At 50.7% G+C, this 16291-nt stretch overlaps 1 protein-coding gene across 1 annotated transcript in view; it reads right to left on the reverse strand.

The window, feature by feature from the left end:
* The window catches only part of TESC (tescalcin), a 50048-nt gene that overhangs the window by 22526 nt on the left and 11231 nt on the right, over nt 1-16291 (reverse strand). The window contains exon 2 of the mRNA XM_043557700.1: nt 2651-2720. Within this exon, the coding sequence (XP_043413635.1) occupies nt 2651-2720 (70 nt within the window). The remainder of the gene's footprint in view (nt 1-2650; nt 2721-16291) is intronic.

Below are 16291 nucleotides of genomic sequence, written 5' to 3' on the forward strand. Positions count from 1 at the left end.
AGAGAGCAAGTGGGGGAGGGGCAGAGAGAGAGGGAGAGCGAGAATCCCAAGCAGGCTCCCCACTATCCATGCAGAGTCGAACCCATGAACCGTGGAGATCATGACCTGAGCCCCTCTTCATTTTTTAATGCAACTTACAGAACTTATTAGGTCTATGTTTAAAGCCTGCAGGTTTAAATGGCCACTTTTAAGGAGCCTTTTTGCACTGGAGGTATTTACCCCTCCCCCCCCCCCAACCCCTGCCCCATGGGATCCTAGGCTCGCGGGCACCTTCATTTTCTGAGAGGCAGGGGCAAAGGGTGCTGCCTCCCACACCCCTCACAGACTGCGGTGCTGGGGGCCTCGCCCAGCGGACCCCAGTCAGTGCCTTTCGCCAAACTCAACCCTAAGGAAGCAAAAGCTCCTTTCCCTACTCAGAAACCCCAGTATAGCCCACAGCCCCCCCAGGTGTGCCCAGGTATCAGAGAGCCCCCCCCCCCCCCAGGGTCACTCGGGAACCCCCTGGCAGTGTGGGGACGGTGCTAAGGACCAGATCACAGCCCAGGGCTGCTCACCCTTCTGCCCTAGGAGGGTGGGCAGGAAAGCCCGCGGGACCGAAAACCTGCCCAATCACCCTTTTCCGGGTCCTGAGAGACAGATTAGGATCTGGCAAAGTGGGTCTGGGAGGGGCTTTTCAGGCAGGCCTGTTTGCATAGAACACTGTGGCCTGTCACCTCCTTCCTGCTGGGCAGGGCTGTCACCATGTGCAGCTGACGCTACCCTCCCAGCAGAGACTAGGAAATTAGGGAGCAGGGGCTTTGGTGGTGGGAATTATACATGCCCACCGTGGATGGTAAGGGTCCTCAGACGGCAGACGAGGGCGACTGAGGTCCTGAGACCACTCGCAAGAAACGTCCACAACTTCCTTACAGAGGCATCTCAGCACTGAGCTCCTCCACTTACGAGCTGTGTGACTCAGGCGCAGGTACACGACCTCTCTGAGCCTCCCGTCTGTAAAATGGGAAGAACAGGTGTTCCTACCACTGCTTCCTGTGGGGTTTTTACGAGGCTCAAGTAACATGCTCCGGCTACGCAGCACAGAAAACGTGCTCAGATAATAACAGCTTACATCGGTGAGCAGTTCCTACGAGCCAGGCCCCAGATAAATTCTTTCCCGGGAATATGTACACCCTCTGGAGGGAAACAGTATTAACAACAACGGGTCTCACGTACACCATGCTTCATGGCGTATAAAGAGAACTTCGGTAGTCCTGGGGTGCCTGGGTGGCTCAGTTGGTTAAGCCTCCGATCTTTAGTTCATGAGTTTGAGCCCCACACTGGGCTCTGTGCTGACAGCTCAGAGCCTGGACCCTGCTTCAGATTCTGTCTCTCTCTCTCTGCCCCTCCCTCCCTCCCCCTCTCAAAAATAAACATTAAAAACAATTTTAAAGAATTTTGGTAGTTCTTATACTCACTTTTGCCTCATTACTTTGGTCTCATTCATTCATTCATTCATTCATTCAACTGACCAGTTGTACCCCTGAGCATCTAGAACGTTACCAGCCCTGAACTGAGCACTAGGCCCAAGAAAAAAAGCCCCAGTTCCCGCCCTGCACGGGGCCAGCTGTCTATTAGGGGCACAGTTGCAATTCTGTAAGTGGCAGGTTGAGGCACCCCCAGGAGGAGGCCATGGGAGGACAGGAGGTAGGGGGGTTATCCTGCAGGACGTGGTGTCCACACTGAGACCTCAGCAAAGCAAAAGCCAGCATCTAAAGACCTTGGCGGACCCCAGCTAGAGTCGGGTAAGCATCTGACTTTAGCTCAGGTCATGATCTTACGGCTTGTGAGTTCAGGCCCCGAGTCGGGCTCCGTGCTGACAGCTCAGAGACTGGAGCCTGCTTCCGATTCTGTGTCTCCCTCTGTCTCTGCCCCTCCCCCACTCACGCTCTGTCTCTCAAAAATAAACATTTAAAAACAAATTTTTTTAAAGGCAATGTAGGATGGCCAGTCTGACTTCTGTCAAGAAATCAGTCTGCTGGGGCGCCTGGGTGGCGCAGTCGGTTAAGCGTCCGACTTCAGCCAGGTCACGATCTCGCGGTCCGTGAGTTCGAGCCCCGCGTCGGGCTCTGGGCTGATGGCTCAGAGCCTGGAGCCTGTTTCCGATTCTGTGTCTCCCTCTCTCTCTGCCCCTCCCCCGTTCATGCTCTGTCTCTCTCTGTCCCAAAAATAAATAAACGCTGAAAAAAAAAAATTTTTTTTAAAGAAATCAGTCTGCTGCCCGCCATCTTGCCTGAGGCCGGAACTAACAACAGAGAGGAAGCAGAGTGAAGAGACCTTCAACGAGGTCTTCAAGTTATGTACACCTGAGATTCTAAGCACAGAGGCCAGGAGCATGTCCCATCTGAGGAAGCCAGGGCAGGGTACACGTGGCTGACTGCCCCCTGTCTTCACTCTAGACAGACATTCCTGATGCCAACAAGTATGGCTCTAGATTGGCTCTAGAACATCTTATCTAGAGGGACCAAAAGAATGACAACTGCAAGTTTGCCACAGGAAGTGGGGCCACCCAGGGGCTCTTCCAGAGTCATGCTGAACTCAGGGAAAGAGACAGAAGAGAAATCCTCCAGGGCCATGGAGCTGCCCAAGGCCCAAACCCAACTGCAGATCTTACCGAATGGTGGGCTGGTCTCCACTCAGCTGCTTAAACCTCCGGTGGAGCTGCTCGATCTGGTCTGAGGAGACTGGGAAACGGGGGAGGGAGGGAGAGAAAGAGAGAGAGAGAAGACATCACTGACCGCTGAACTTGAGCCACCAGCAGGAGGCTGGTGACATTCTCCCACACTTCCCAGGCGGGCAACACCGACCACCACCAGACGAAGAAACCGACAAAGGGCGTCTCATTCTTCCTGGCAGTGCACCCCTGGGGTCATTACCTCCGATCCCCCGGCAAGACAGCCTGTGCCGGGACAGCACGAAAGTGAACCAGCTCACTTTCCCCTTCCCCCTAAAGGGATCACGTCCGTGTGACTTCTTCCCCTCCTGCTCCCGAAGACAGGGGTTTTCCTAGCTGAGCAAGGGGCTTCATACGGTCACGGACGGAGAGACAGAGGGGCAGGGCAAAGGGGTTCGGGCTGCTGCTGGAAGTCACTTGGGAGACGCGCAGTAGGACGCGGAAGGAGAATCTGGTGCAGCAAGGGGCTGGGAAGGAGAAGAAAGAGAATTGTGATCATTGCGCCGTGGAGGACGTATTCAGACCTTCCCAGTAGTTCTAGAAAACCTTAAGTACAGTTTTTCGTAATTACCATTTCGGGCTGGCGGGCCGCCGTGTCTTCCCCGGTAAGACGGGGCCTTGCACGTTCCGGGTTTCATAAGGGCTCCGCCCCCACGAGGGCCTGTTTATGAAGCACACAGTATGGCACCCGGACCTGCATTCTCTCCCCTCATCCACGACCCATCCTGCATAAGGGAGCAGATGTGCTTTTCTCTGTGGGATAATTTGCAAACTGCAGCTCAGAGCACTCGAGACCGCACGACCGGTGACTGGTGGAGTGGGGTCCATCTCCTGACCCCGCCTTCAACCTGCCCTCACTCGGTATCGCCTGCCCGCCCACATATCCTGGTGCTCCAAGGCCTTGAGGGCCGGTTCCCGGGGACTATACACGGTTCAGGCAAAACTTTCCAAACAGGGGCTGGGCTGAGAAACAGCCATTCCCCCCTCTCCCCCCGGCTCCTCCCGGCATTTCCCATGCCCTATTATAAATGTCTTTTCTTGTTCCAGAGACAGCTAATTTCTGGGACCAGCTGGTCATCTCATTTGCTGTTGGGTTTTTTCCAAGTATTAAAAGAAAAAAATATTTTTTTTTACCTTAGAGAGAGAGAGAGAGAGTGTGTGTGTGTGCATGAGGGGGGAAAGGGGCAGAGGGAGAGAGAATCCCAAGCAGTCTCCACGCTCAGCACGGAGCCCAACGTGGGGCTCGATCCCACGACTCTGGGATCATGACCTGAGCCGAAATCAAGAGTCAGACACTCAGCCGACTGAGCCACCTAGGCACCCCCTTTTTAAGTAATTTAAGTAATCTCTTTCCCCAATGCAGGGTTCAAACTACAACCCCAAGATCAAGAGTCACATGCTCCACCGACTGAGCTAGCCAGGTGTCCTCCTCTTTTTTTGTGGGGGGGGGTGAGGTGGGGGGGGGTCTTAGGCTCAGGTTGTATCACTTTAAGAATACATAGCTCAAGGGCTCCTGGGTGGCTCAGTCAGTTGAGTGTCTGACTTCGGCCCAAGTCATGATCTCACGGTTTGTGAATTTGAGCCCCACGTCGGGCTCACTGCTGTCCGCGCAGAGCCTGCTGCAGATCCTCTGTCCCCCTCTCTCTGCCCCTCCCCTGCTTGTGCTCTTCCCAAAGTAAATAAGTATTTTTTTAAAAAAAAGAATCTATAGCTCAGAATTCTCCAGCCTCCCTAGAAGCTGTTGGTGAGGAAATAACCCTTAGGACAGCCAACAGCTGTGAAGGGTTCTCCGTGTACCAGAGGCACATCTCCACACATTAGTGCACTTGTTCCCCATGGCACCCTGGGATAGGGCTGTATTCCCATTACAGATGTAGAAACTGACTCTTGGAAAAGTGGGATGACCGTGAGGGGCAATAACCACCTTTCTGGAGGAGGACATGGCCATTCCTATCATGAGTGTATCAGCAAGGACATCCGAATACTCTACAGGGCTGAGCGATTGCAGTCCTGGGTACGCATCCAACAGAAATGCACACTTGCGCTCGTCAGAAGAGGTACAGAAAAGAAGGAGAGGTTCACAGCCCTAGACTGGAACCTATCCAAACGCCCGACAACAGCAGAATCAAGTGTTGAGGTGCAGTCTACTCAAGCAATGGAATAGTATACGGCAAGGAAAACGAGCAGACGGTGCGTGCCATAACTTGGGTGAGCTTCAGAAACATAAAACCAAGGAAAAGAAGTCAGATGCAAAAGAGCAAGTGCGTTAGGATTCCATTTAAATGGAGCTCGAAAACGGGTAAAAACTCCTCTGTAGTGTCAGAAGTCGGGATGGAAAGGCTGCGCACGGTAAGATTCTACTACAGGACCTCCTGGAAAAGGCAAAACCTCGAAGACACGAGAAAGGTCTCCGTGTCTGAGTCTGGGGATGAGGAATGAACAGGCAGAGCACAGAGGGTTTCCGGGGCAGTTAAACTATCCTGTGGGTCCCATCATGACGGACACACGTCGCTGAACATACGTCCAAACCTGCAGAAGGTGCACCACCACAGGTGAACCCTAATGTGAACAATGGACTCCGGGCGATAATCAAGTGTCGATACAGGTTCATCGACTGTATCAAACGTTCCACACTGGTGGGGGCCACGGATAAGGCGGGAGGCTATGGCACATGTCGGGGTGAGGGCATAGGCGAAAACTAACTTCCTCCGAATTTTGCTATGAACCTACCTAAAACTTGTCTGATAATAGTAATGACAAGGTGGTGCCTGGGTGGCACAGAGAGTTGAGTGTCCGACCGTTGATACCGGCTCGGGTCATGATCCCAGGGTCATGGGAGCAAGCCCCACGTCAGGCTCCACATGAGCATGGGGCCTGCTGGAGATTCTCTCTCTCTCTCTCTCTCTCTCTCTCTCTCTCTCTCTCTCTCTCCCTGCCTCCCCCACTCATGCACTCTCTAAAAGAAACAAAAGACTTTAAAAAATATAATAAAAATGATGATGATGTTGTCTTATTTTTTTAAAAAAGAGAAGTCAGAATAGTGGTTGCTCCCGAACGGGGAGTAGTGATTTGTATGGGGCTTGAGGGGCGCCTCTGGGTAGTGGGAATATTCTATTTCTTCATCCAGGTTCAGGTTACACACACGTGTGCTCAGCAAGGACATGGAGCTCTATGCTCACAGGTGATGTACTTTTCTGTACCTGATACTACGATAAAAGGTTTACCCGAAAATTTCAGTGATTCTACCTGGCAGGAAAAAGTAAATCCAACGAGTACAAAAGACAAATACTTAAATGTGTCCACCCGTGGATTCTTAACAGCTTAAAAAATGGACTCGACCTAAGTGCTCACCCAAAGCAGATTGGTCAAATATTTTACGGCATGCTTAGCCAATTAAAAAAAAAAAAAAAAAAGCAAGCTGCTTTTGAGAAGTGACAGTTATATATCGGACATGAAAATACGTTCCACAGAGAATGTTTAAAAGTCAGGGCGCCCGGGTAGCTCAACTGAGGGTCCCACTCTTGATATCAGCTCAAGTCATGATCTCATGGTTTGTGAGTTCGAGCCCTGTCAATGCAAAGCCTGCTTGGGATTCCGTGTGTGTGTGTGTGTGTGTGTGTGTGTGTGTGTGTGTCTTTCTCTCTCTCGCTCAAAATGAACTTTAAAAATTTTTTTTTTAATTTTTTTTTCAACGTTTATTTATTTTTGGGACAGAGAGAGACAGAGCATGAACGGGGGAGGGGCAGAGAGAGAGGGAGACACAGAATTGGAAGCAGGCTCCAGGCTCTGAGCCGTCAGCCCAGAGCCTGACGCAGGGCTCGAACTCACGGACCGCGAGATCGTGACCTGGCTGAAATCGGACGCTTAACCGACTGCGCCACCCAGGCGCCCCTGAACTTTAAAAATGTTTAAAACAGCTTGCTATGGGGCGCCTGGCTGGCTCAGCGGGCAGAGCCTGCCCCTCTCAGTCTTGGGGTTGTGAAGTCAAGCCCCACACTGGGCATGGACCTTGCTTAAAACACAACCGCCTGCTACAAAAATAGCATGACCTCATGCTGGGGAAAACATGTAGATATACACAAATGTATAGAAGTAATGAAAGAAAATCCGGACTCCCTTTCCCCAAAATAATAATAGCAATTGTCTTTCTCAGTAGAGGGATTAAAGGCTTTGTTTTGGTTGAATTCATCTATATCTTCTAAATTTCCTCTAATACACAATGCATATTTATTAGTCATGTAATGAATATTTGAGGCACACAATATAGTACCACATGGGACAGCCGAAGGATCTCGAAAATATTGCTACTGATGAATCATCTGTTAGCTGAGTACCACGTCCTGGGCACACGTGGTCTTATTTAACCCTTACCATGACCGTATAATGGAAGGACTGCTCCCATTTTCCAGAAGAGCAAACTGAGCATCTGAGGGGTTAGGTGACTTGAAGGTCAGGCCCTAAACTGGAAAGGGAGACCCAGGATTTAAGCTCAGTTTGTCTGGCAGAACGTGTGCGGTTTTATGCTCGTGGGTTACCCATCAAAGGCAGCCCAGCTCTCAACCGCAGGTCAAAAAAAACCCCAAAAACAAAAACACAAAAAACAAAAGCACACAGACGAGAAATAACCATAGAAATTGCAGCCACACGTGTGCTCCTAACATTGCATGAATCCATTTATAGGAGATGCTCAGGTAGGCAAATCCAAACTAGACCAGGGCTTGCCTGGGGCTAGGCAAGGATGGGGAGTCATGCTGATAGGTACTGAGCCTCTTGGGGGAGGGCGGGGGGGAGGGGAGGAAAATGTTCCAAAGTTAGATTGTGAGGGACGCCCAGCCCTGTGATTATAGTAAAACCCGAGTACACTTTGAATGGGTGAGATGTAGGGAACGTGTTACGTCTCAAAAGCGCCATCAGGAAAATGAATTACGTGCCTAATCCCAGGAACCACAGTAGTCCACGTCCATTGAGCGCTGACTGTGTCCAGGGCACTGTGTCAGCCCTACTCACACAACCCTCTCGTCAATCCTATCGGCTAGGGATGGTGTGTACCCCCATTCTAGAGACGGGAACACCGAGATGTGCCCACGCTCACACAGACAAGAGGTGGTGGGCACGCCAGAAATCAGAGACCAGGTTTGTCTAATGAAATTCTGGCGAATTGCATCCAAAGCGCACGCACGGGTGCCCACACCCTTCCCTGTCGTGCCTGACTGAAAGCAGAGGGATGAGGAAAACAGCCTCCCATCTCTGGTCCCGTCTTCGGCACCCAAATCCCCTGAGCCAAGAGCTCGGAGCTCAACTCGGGGAAGCCTCCCCGGGCTCAGGGACTGGGAGAAGGAACATCCGAGGCCTCACGAACTGACTTCTGAAGACCTCACGCGCTCTCGGGTCCCTGGGGTCCCCCAGAGGATGTGTCCTGTGGGCACCTACACCTGTGTGCGGAGCGCCGTCGGGGGCTCCAAGGACGGAAGCTCTTCTAGTCTCCCTGCTCCTCCCTCAGCCCTTCTCCAGGTCCCCAGGCGGTCACGGGTGCCATGGAGACAAGAGGCAGAGTCACTTGGGTGCCTGGCACGTTGACCTCGTTATCTTTGGTTTTAGATTTCAGCCTGAGGGTTGAGGTCACACCCTTCCACAGGCTGGTGGGAGTTTAACTGGCCCAATCTGTGTGTGTGTGTGTGTGTGTGTGTGTGTAGTCCAAGCTGGGACCGGAGGTGTGAAATTGTGTAAAATACACACCAGCTTCCAAAGACTTAGTACAAAAAAGAATGCACACAGTCTCCATAGTTTTTATATTGGTCACACGTTGAAATATTTTAGAAGTAAAATATTAAAATTAACTGTATCTTGCTTCTTTTCTAAACATGGCTACTACAGAGGCGGTGCCTGGGTGGCTCAGTCAGTTAAGCGGCCGACTTCGGCTCAGGTCACGATCTCTCGGTTCGTGGGTTCGAGCCCCGCGTCAGGCTCTGTGCTGTTGGCTTGGAGCCTGGCGCCTGCTTCGGATTCTGTGTCTCCCCGTCTCTCTGCCCCTCCCCCCCTGCTCGTGCTTTCCCTCAAAAATAAACACTACAAAATTTTTTTTAAAGCATGGCTACTAGAAAACGTAGAATTACATATGTAGCTTCTGAAAACGTTTAGAATTATTCCGCCTTGCATTATAATTTGCACTGGACAGTGCTGGTATCTGCTTTTAACCAGCAACTTGATCCCTAGGAACAAATACTGAGGAACTGAGACGACTGTACAGAGAGAAACAGGTAACCGTCATCATCCTGGCCTGTTTAAAACAGTAAAAAACTGGGTCACCTGGGTGGCCCGGTCAGTTAAGCACATGACTCTTGACTTCAGCTCATGATCTAACTGGGAGACAGAGCCCAGCGTCGGGCTCTGCACTGACAGCGTGGAGCCTGCTTGGGATTCTCTCTCTCCCCATCCCCTGCTCATGTGCACGTGCCCGCTCTCTCTCTCCCTCCCTCCCTCTCTCAAAATAAATAAACTCATGGGACACCTGGGTGGTTCCGTGGCTTAAGCATCTGATTCCTGATTTCAGCTCAGGTCACGATCTCATGGTTAGTGGGTACCAGCCCTGTGTCAGGCTTCGTGCAGAGCCTGCTATGGATTCTCGTGTGCTCTCGCTCTTTATCTGCCCCTCCCCTGCTTGCATGCTCTTTCTCTCTCAAAATAAACTTTAAAAAAAAATCTATAAATAAGTATGTAAATAAGCAAACTTTAAAATTGGGGAAGTGGTGAGCTATAAGGAAACGCGTTGAAATAAATCCTGGTACATCCCAAAGGCAGTATACTACAGAGCCTTAAGAAACATTTTTAAAATATTTAGGGGAGCCTGGGTGGCTCAGTTGGTTAAGGATCCGATTTCAGCTCAAGTCGTGACCCCGGGTTTGAGCCCCGCTGTGCAGACAGCTCAGAGCCTGGAGACTGCTTTGGATTCCGTCTCTGTCTCCCTCTCTGCTCCTCCCTCGTTCACCCTCTGTCTCTCCCTCTCTCTCAAAAATAAACATTAAAAAAATTTTTTTTAAATATTTAGAACACAGAAAAATTTTCATGGGATATCGCTACAGGGAAAAACCAACAGGCCACAAGATCTCACGTACATGAAAGTCCGTAATGATACAGTTGTGTGCACAGGAAAAAAATAGGAAAGGATGAACAAAATAGCACAGTGCTTCCAGGCGGCAGGTTTACAGGACATCCCTCTCTTCCTCTTGTCCCTGATCTTTGCTGATCGGTCCCTTAACTTTTCTGTAATTATCAGAGATGCCTTGTATAATCTTCAATTTCAACTTTGATGGCTAGGATGAAAAATAAAACCTACAGTAACAAGCGCTGGTGAGACTGTGGAGAAACTGACATCCTCGTGCGCTGCTGATGGGAATGTCACACGGTGCAGCCACCGTGGGACACAATTCCGTGGATCCTCAATAAATTAAAGACAGATTCACCACGTAATCCAGAAATCTTCCTCCCAAATACGTACCCGAGATACATGAAAACCACGTCCACACAAAACCCCATAAACGAGCGTTCACAGCGGCACCATTCACAATAGCCTAGAGGGAACATCGCAAACGTCCAACGATAGATGAAACTATAAACAAAACGTGGTCTGTCCATACAGTGGCATAGGATTCGGTCACAAGCGGAACGAAGCGTGGACACGTGCTCCAACATCCATGAACCCTGAATACATAATGCCAAGGAGAGAAGCCGGATGCAGCCACGTATCGTAGGATTCCGTGTACGTGAAACGTCCAGAGTAGGCAAATCTCGCCACAGAAAGAAGATTAAGGGGTTGCCAGGGTTCGGGGTCGAGAGGAATGTGGAGTGATGTGGACACGGGGTTTCTGCCTGGTCCTGGCCTCCCCTGTCAGGCTGTGGGAGCCACCTTACAGCCTCGCTGTGCTGAGCAAGGGGTCACCGGGCAGGAGGAGGGTCACGTAGACCAGGAGGTCAGAGACAACCCTCAAGGAGGTGGAGGCAGGAGCCCGGGTGGAGGCAGGAGACCCAGAAAAGGGGCATGAAATTCGTCACGAGGCCCAGCCTCCCTCATCTGACTCTGGAGGAGATAGAGCATCAGCCTTCACCACACCCACTATGGGGTGGCCAGGATCACTTGAGCCTGTATCTCCAGGGGCCCGAGTCTGGTGGCAAAGGACACCTAAAATAGCGCTTGGTCCTTCCCAAATCCACGCTGGCTCCCAGGGGTGTGGGGAGACCTGACTGACTCCCTCTGAGGGATGCTGTTCACTAAGAGACATTTACTGGGCGCCCGGTAGATGCTGGGGGTACAGACACGAGCAGAGCCCTTATCTACTGGAAACGCACGTCACCTCCCTGGGGCCCAGGGTAAGAAACATGGTGTCAGCTTGCCAAGGAGCACCCATAGGGAGCTGATGCCCTGTGGGATCCTGAAGGCTGAGGGCCAGGCCGGGGAGGGCAGAGCTCAGGAAGCCCCGGGTTCTTCAGCCCGGGCAGAAGGCAGGCTGAGGACAGCGGAGAAAGGAGGTAAGTAGCGGCAGTCACACATACTGAACTCAAGCATTCAGACCTCACCCTGAGTTTACATAGGATGCTAAGGGAAGAGACAAGATCGCATGTGCCTGGTGACAGTATGCAGGGTGGATGCAAAGGACAGGATGTAGGGAACCCGCTGAGGGGTCGGCAGGTGTAGCTGTCCGGGGGTGGGGGTGGGGGTCTCAAAACGCAGTTGCAAGGACAAGGGCGGCTGACATTATGCACCTGATCTCTCCAGGGGCTCTGCAGGAGCCACCCTGCCTCCCCGTCTCCCCAGCCGTGCCGCCCTGGATGCAGGCCCCAGGATGCCAAGTGGCATCACTGGGAAGGTCTCGGTGGCTTCCAGGGCCCCCAAAGCTCTTCGGCTTGCCATGTCCTGACAGACCAGCCAGGACTCAACCCAAGCACCAGCCAAAGTCCCCAAATACAGAGGTGAGCCAGGCCAGACAGAAAGGTGAGCTAACAACATCTCTGCCAAGAGCTGCTGGCTCGGTCCCCAGCTTCCCGTCCCACTAAACTGTCCCCGCCTCCCCCGGAATACAGAGATCACAAGAGCACCACCCTCCTGAAGCTGTCCACGCCCTGGAAAACAATCAGAGTCGCAGACACGCCATGCGCAATCCCCGGAGGGGAGGGACACCCAAGCGTGCATCAAGTGGTCGACAGATGAACCAAACGGGGTAGCCCTACGCAGCCCCACATCATCCTACCACAGAAAGGAAGGAAGCACGGACAACTGCTGCAGCACAGACGACCTTGAAAACAGGATGCCAAGCACCCAAGGCCACCGCTGTAGCCTGCCATTTACATGGAGCATACAAAAAGGCGAGTCCTGGGGCGCCTAGGTGGCGCAGTCGGTTAAGCGTCCGACTTCAGCCAGGTCACGATCTCGCGGTCCGTGAGTTCGAGCCCCGCGTCAGGCTCTGGGCTGATGGCTCAGAGCCTGGAGCCTGTTTCCGATTCTGTGTCTCCCTCTCTCTCTGCCCCTCCCCCCGTTCATGCTCTGTCTCTCTCTGTCCCCAAAATAAATAAACGTCGGGAAAAAAAAATTCAAAAAGGCGAGTCCACGGGTTCAGAAAGCAGATTTGTGGTTGCCACGGGCTGTGCGCGGGGGGATTTCAGGGGCAGCTAATGGGCACGAAGTTTCTTTTTTTGGGGGGGGCGGCGAGGATGCCCTGGAACTGATGGCCGCACAACACCGTGGATGCGCTTAACTAAGCCAGCGAACTGTAGGTTCAAAAATGGTGACTATGGGAAGTTTTAGGTTGTGTGAGTCTTTCCCCAATTAAATAAAAAAAATCAGGGGCGCCTGGGTGGCTCCGTGGGTTGGGCGTCCGACTTCGGCTCGGTTCGTGATCTCCGGGTTCGTGAGTTCAAGCCCCACATGGGGCTCTGTGCTGACAGCTCGGAGCCCGGAGCCGGCTTTGGATTCTGTGCCTCCCCTCTCTCTCTGCCCGTCACCCACTCGCATTCTGTCTCTGTCTCTCTCAAAAATAAACATTAAAAAAAATAAATAATAAATAGATAAACATTAACAATTTTTTTTTTAATTTTAAATAAAGAAAATCACATATATTTTGCACCGGACCCAGCGGGAAGAGCTGAGACACCAGAGTTGCCACTAGGGCTATGACGATGCCCTTAAAGTAATAACCCTGTGGTACCTACTCTGCTCCTCCGAGGTCTCCCAGCTCACTCACAGGGGAGGGAAGAGGCAACTGCACGCTGCCTGGGGCTACAGCCAAAGCAATGACTAATCCTGGGGCTCGGGAGGGAGGTTGGGGGGAGGAGGGGTAAGAGTGGATGGAGACCTCCACAGCCTGGAAAGGGACCAGCCCGTCGTACAGAAGATGCTTCGCGTGGCTTCACGGACGCCCTGCTTCCGTCCTTCCCCTGCCCCACACGCTCAGTGTGTACCCATCAGGGACCACGCCTCACCGCCGGGATTTGTAAATAAACCAGCGATGCAGGGCGCCTGGGTGGCTCAGTTGGGTAAGGGTCCCAACTCGTGATCTCAGCTCAGGTCATGATCCCGCAGTTCGTGAGTTTGAGCGCCGAATCGGGCTCTGTGCTGGCAGCACGGAGCCCACTTGGGATGCTCTCTCTCCCTCTCTCTGCCCACTAGCCTCCCCCCGCGCTCATGAGCGTGCTCTCAAAAATAAGCAAACTTAAAAAAAAAAAAAACCCACAAAGACGCACTCGGCCTTGAGAAGGAAATTATCAAAGCCAATTCTAATCTCCAAAGCAGAAGTAGGAACAAGGAGGTCCGCTACTGGCTTTTATCCAGCACCTTCGAACCCTTTTCATGCCAACTTCAACTCAGTCTCTAAGTTACGAGCCAAGGAACTCCTGGGAGGGGCTGCCCCAGGCCCCGGCCAGCACGGGGATGGCTTTTATTTTAGTCTCAAGTATGTAGGGTCTCCTAAGGATCTCTGTGGGTATCTTTCCTCGCGGAATGAATCTTCCATAGCAGAAGCTGAGACAGAATGAAGGGGCTTGACTTTGGAAACTATCCTCCTCCCAAGAGCGATGTGGCACCTTGGCACCCGGTCAGAGTGGGTGAGCACGACTCTCAGAATCACACAGCCTGGGCTTTGCTCATCTGTGCTCACCTTCCTACTGCTGTGCGCTTTGCCATTTGCCCGATCCCAGCAATAACTGCCATGTGGTAGCATTTACTCAGAGGCAGGAGCTGCTCTGTGCCCAAAGTTGAGGATGAGGGGGACAAGGAACACGTATCACTTATGTCACTAAAGAGACAAAGAGGTCTCCGTTGTAATAAGAAGACTAAAGATGGGGAAGGCGGGTGGGGGGAGATGCGAGTGAACCAGCAGAGATTTGAAGAGTGGGCGTCTTTCAGAGCATCCAAGGAAACAAATGGCTTCCCACATCCTTCCAGAACTATCTTCAACTCCAGAATTAGATGGAGGCCAAATCAAGCGGAGACAGGCTCACCGAAAGCAGGAAGGCTTATTAGGTAAAGAACTCCAGTTCCTGCTACGTGGAGCTAACACAGACCCTCCATCCCAGCACAGATCCCCGAAGCACTGGATAAAATAGGAAAAACCTCACATACACCACTAAGCTCAAAAGCAAGGGACACTCTCAAGGCCAGAAGCAAGGAGGGACGTCACACCCAGCACGGTGGGAGTATGAGATGCTGCTGAGGTGGCCCAGGGCTGTGAGAATGGTTACAGGCTCTAACAGCTAAGGGTAGGAAGCTTCCAGCGCACTGAGTGACAGAAGTGGCCGTGGTTCTATGGAGGCTAGAAGGGAGACTCCTATCAGAAGCTGAAGCATAAAAGGCTGCTTCCCCATGGAAGATGGGCTAGAAAAAGTATTCCCTACTGTCTCCGACAATCAGCAAGGAAGTGGACTTGGCTAAGGAGGTGACCGGATGCAGGAGAAAGGGGGCAGGCCTGTGATGTACCAAGATGCCAAGTCTGTGCCATGCACAGGTGCAAGATCCAAACCCGTGTGGTGCAGGAAAGCCAAACTGAGGAATCAATGCAAAAAGTGTTTCTAGACCAGTGACATCTCTAAGGTACTAGAAATAAATGCAAAGCACTGTGAGGGACCCTCATAGGAGAGGTACTTTAGATAAGCCCTTCTCCACTTGGTTTGGCCTCAGCATAAATCGGGCGCTGAAGATAGTTCCAAGAGGATGTGAAAATCAGGGGAGGCAGCCCAGTCGAACATGAGCTCATAATCAAAAATCAAACCACGCAAGCAAATGAATCACCGTAAGGGACAATCAGCAGACACAATTAACAAAAGGAAGGGCACCCTTTTTGTTTTAAATGTGTTAATAACATCACGATCTGGTGGGATTTATTCCAGGGATGCAAGGGTGTTTCAATATTTGCAAATCAATCAAAGTGATACATCACACTAACAAGAGAAAAGATAAAAGCCTTATGATCATAACAAAAGAGGCAGAAAAAGCATTTGACAAGATATCCATTCAGGATTAAAACTCTTAAGGGGATTTAGAGGGAACATACCCGAACAAACTTAACGAAGTCCATAGCCGAAAAACTCACAGCTAACATCATAGTCAATGGTGAAAAACTGAGAACTTTTACTCTAAGATCAGGAACAAGACAGGGTTGTCCTCTCTCACCACTTTTCTTCAACATAGTAGTGGAAGTCCTCCTAGCTGCAGCAGTCAGACATGAAACAAAATGAATTCAAGTTGTAGGATACAGAATATACAGAAATCTGTTGCAACTCTATACACTAATAATGAAGTGGCAGATAAAGAAATTAAGAAAACAACCCCATTTATAACTGCACCAAAAAGAATAAACTTAACCAAGGAAGGAAAGACATATACTGTGAAAACCATAAGACGCTGATAAATGAAATTCAAGAGGACACAGATAGGAAGATATACCATCTTCATGGATTGGCAGAATATTGTTCAATGTCTCTACTACCCAAAGTAATCTATAGATTCAAAGCAATGCCTACCAAAACAGCAAAAAGCATTTTTCACGGAACTACAACAAATCAGCCTAAAATTTGTATGGAACCATGAAAGACCCGAAATAGCAAAAGCAATCTTGAGAAAGATGGACTTACAGGTTCCAGATTTCAAAACCTACTACAAAGCTCTAATACTCAAAACAGTAGAATACTGGCAAAAAAAAAATAGACACCTACGTCACTGCAACAGGAACAAGGGCCCAGAAATAAACTTATGCTCCTGTGGTCAATTAATCTATGACAAAGGAGGCAAGAATACACAATGAGGAAGAAACAGTCTTTCCAATAAGCAGTGTTGGGAAAACTCGGACAGCTACGTGCAAAAAAAAATAGAACTGGACTACTTGCTCACACCATACCCAAAAAAACAAACTCAAAATGGGTTAAAGACCTAAATACGAGACCTGAAACTATCAAAGCCCCAAGAGAAAACATAGGCAATAATCTCTTGGACATCAAGCTTAGAAACAAATGGGACCACTAAACTAAACTAAAAAGCTTTTGCATAGCAAAAGAAACCATCAACAAAACCAAAAGGCAACGTACCAAATGGGAGAAGAT

The sequence above is a fragment of the Prionailurus bengalensis genome, chromosome D3 (genome assembly GCF_016509475.1).
Source record: "Prionailurus bengalensis isolate Pbe53 chromosome D3, Fcat_Pben_1.1_paternal_pri, whole genome shotgun sequence".
NCBI lineage: Eukaryota > Metazoa > Chordata > Mammalia > Carnivora > Felidae > Prionailurus > Prionailurus bengalensis.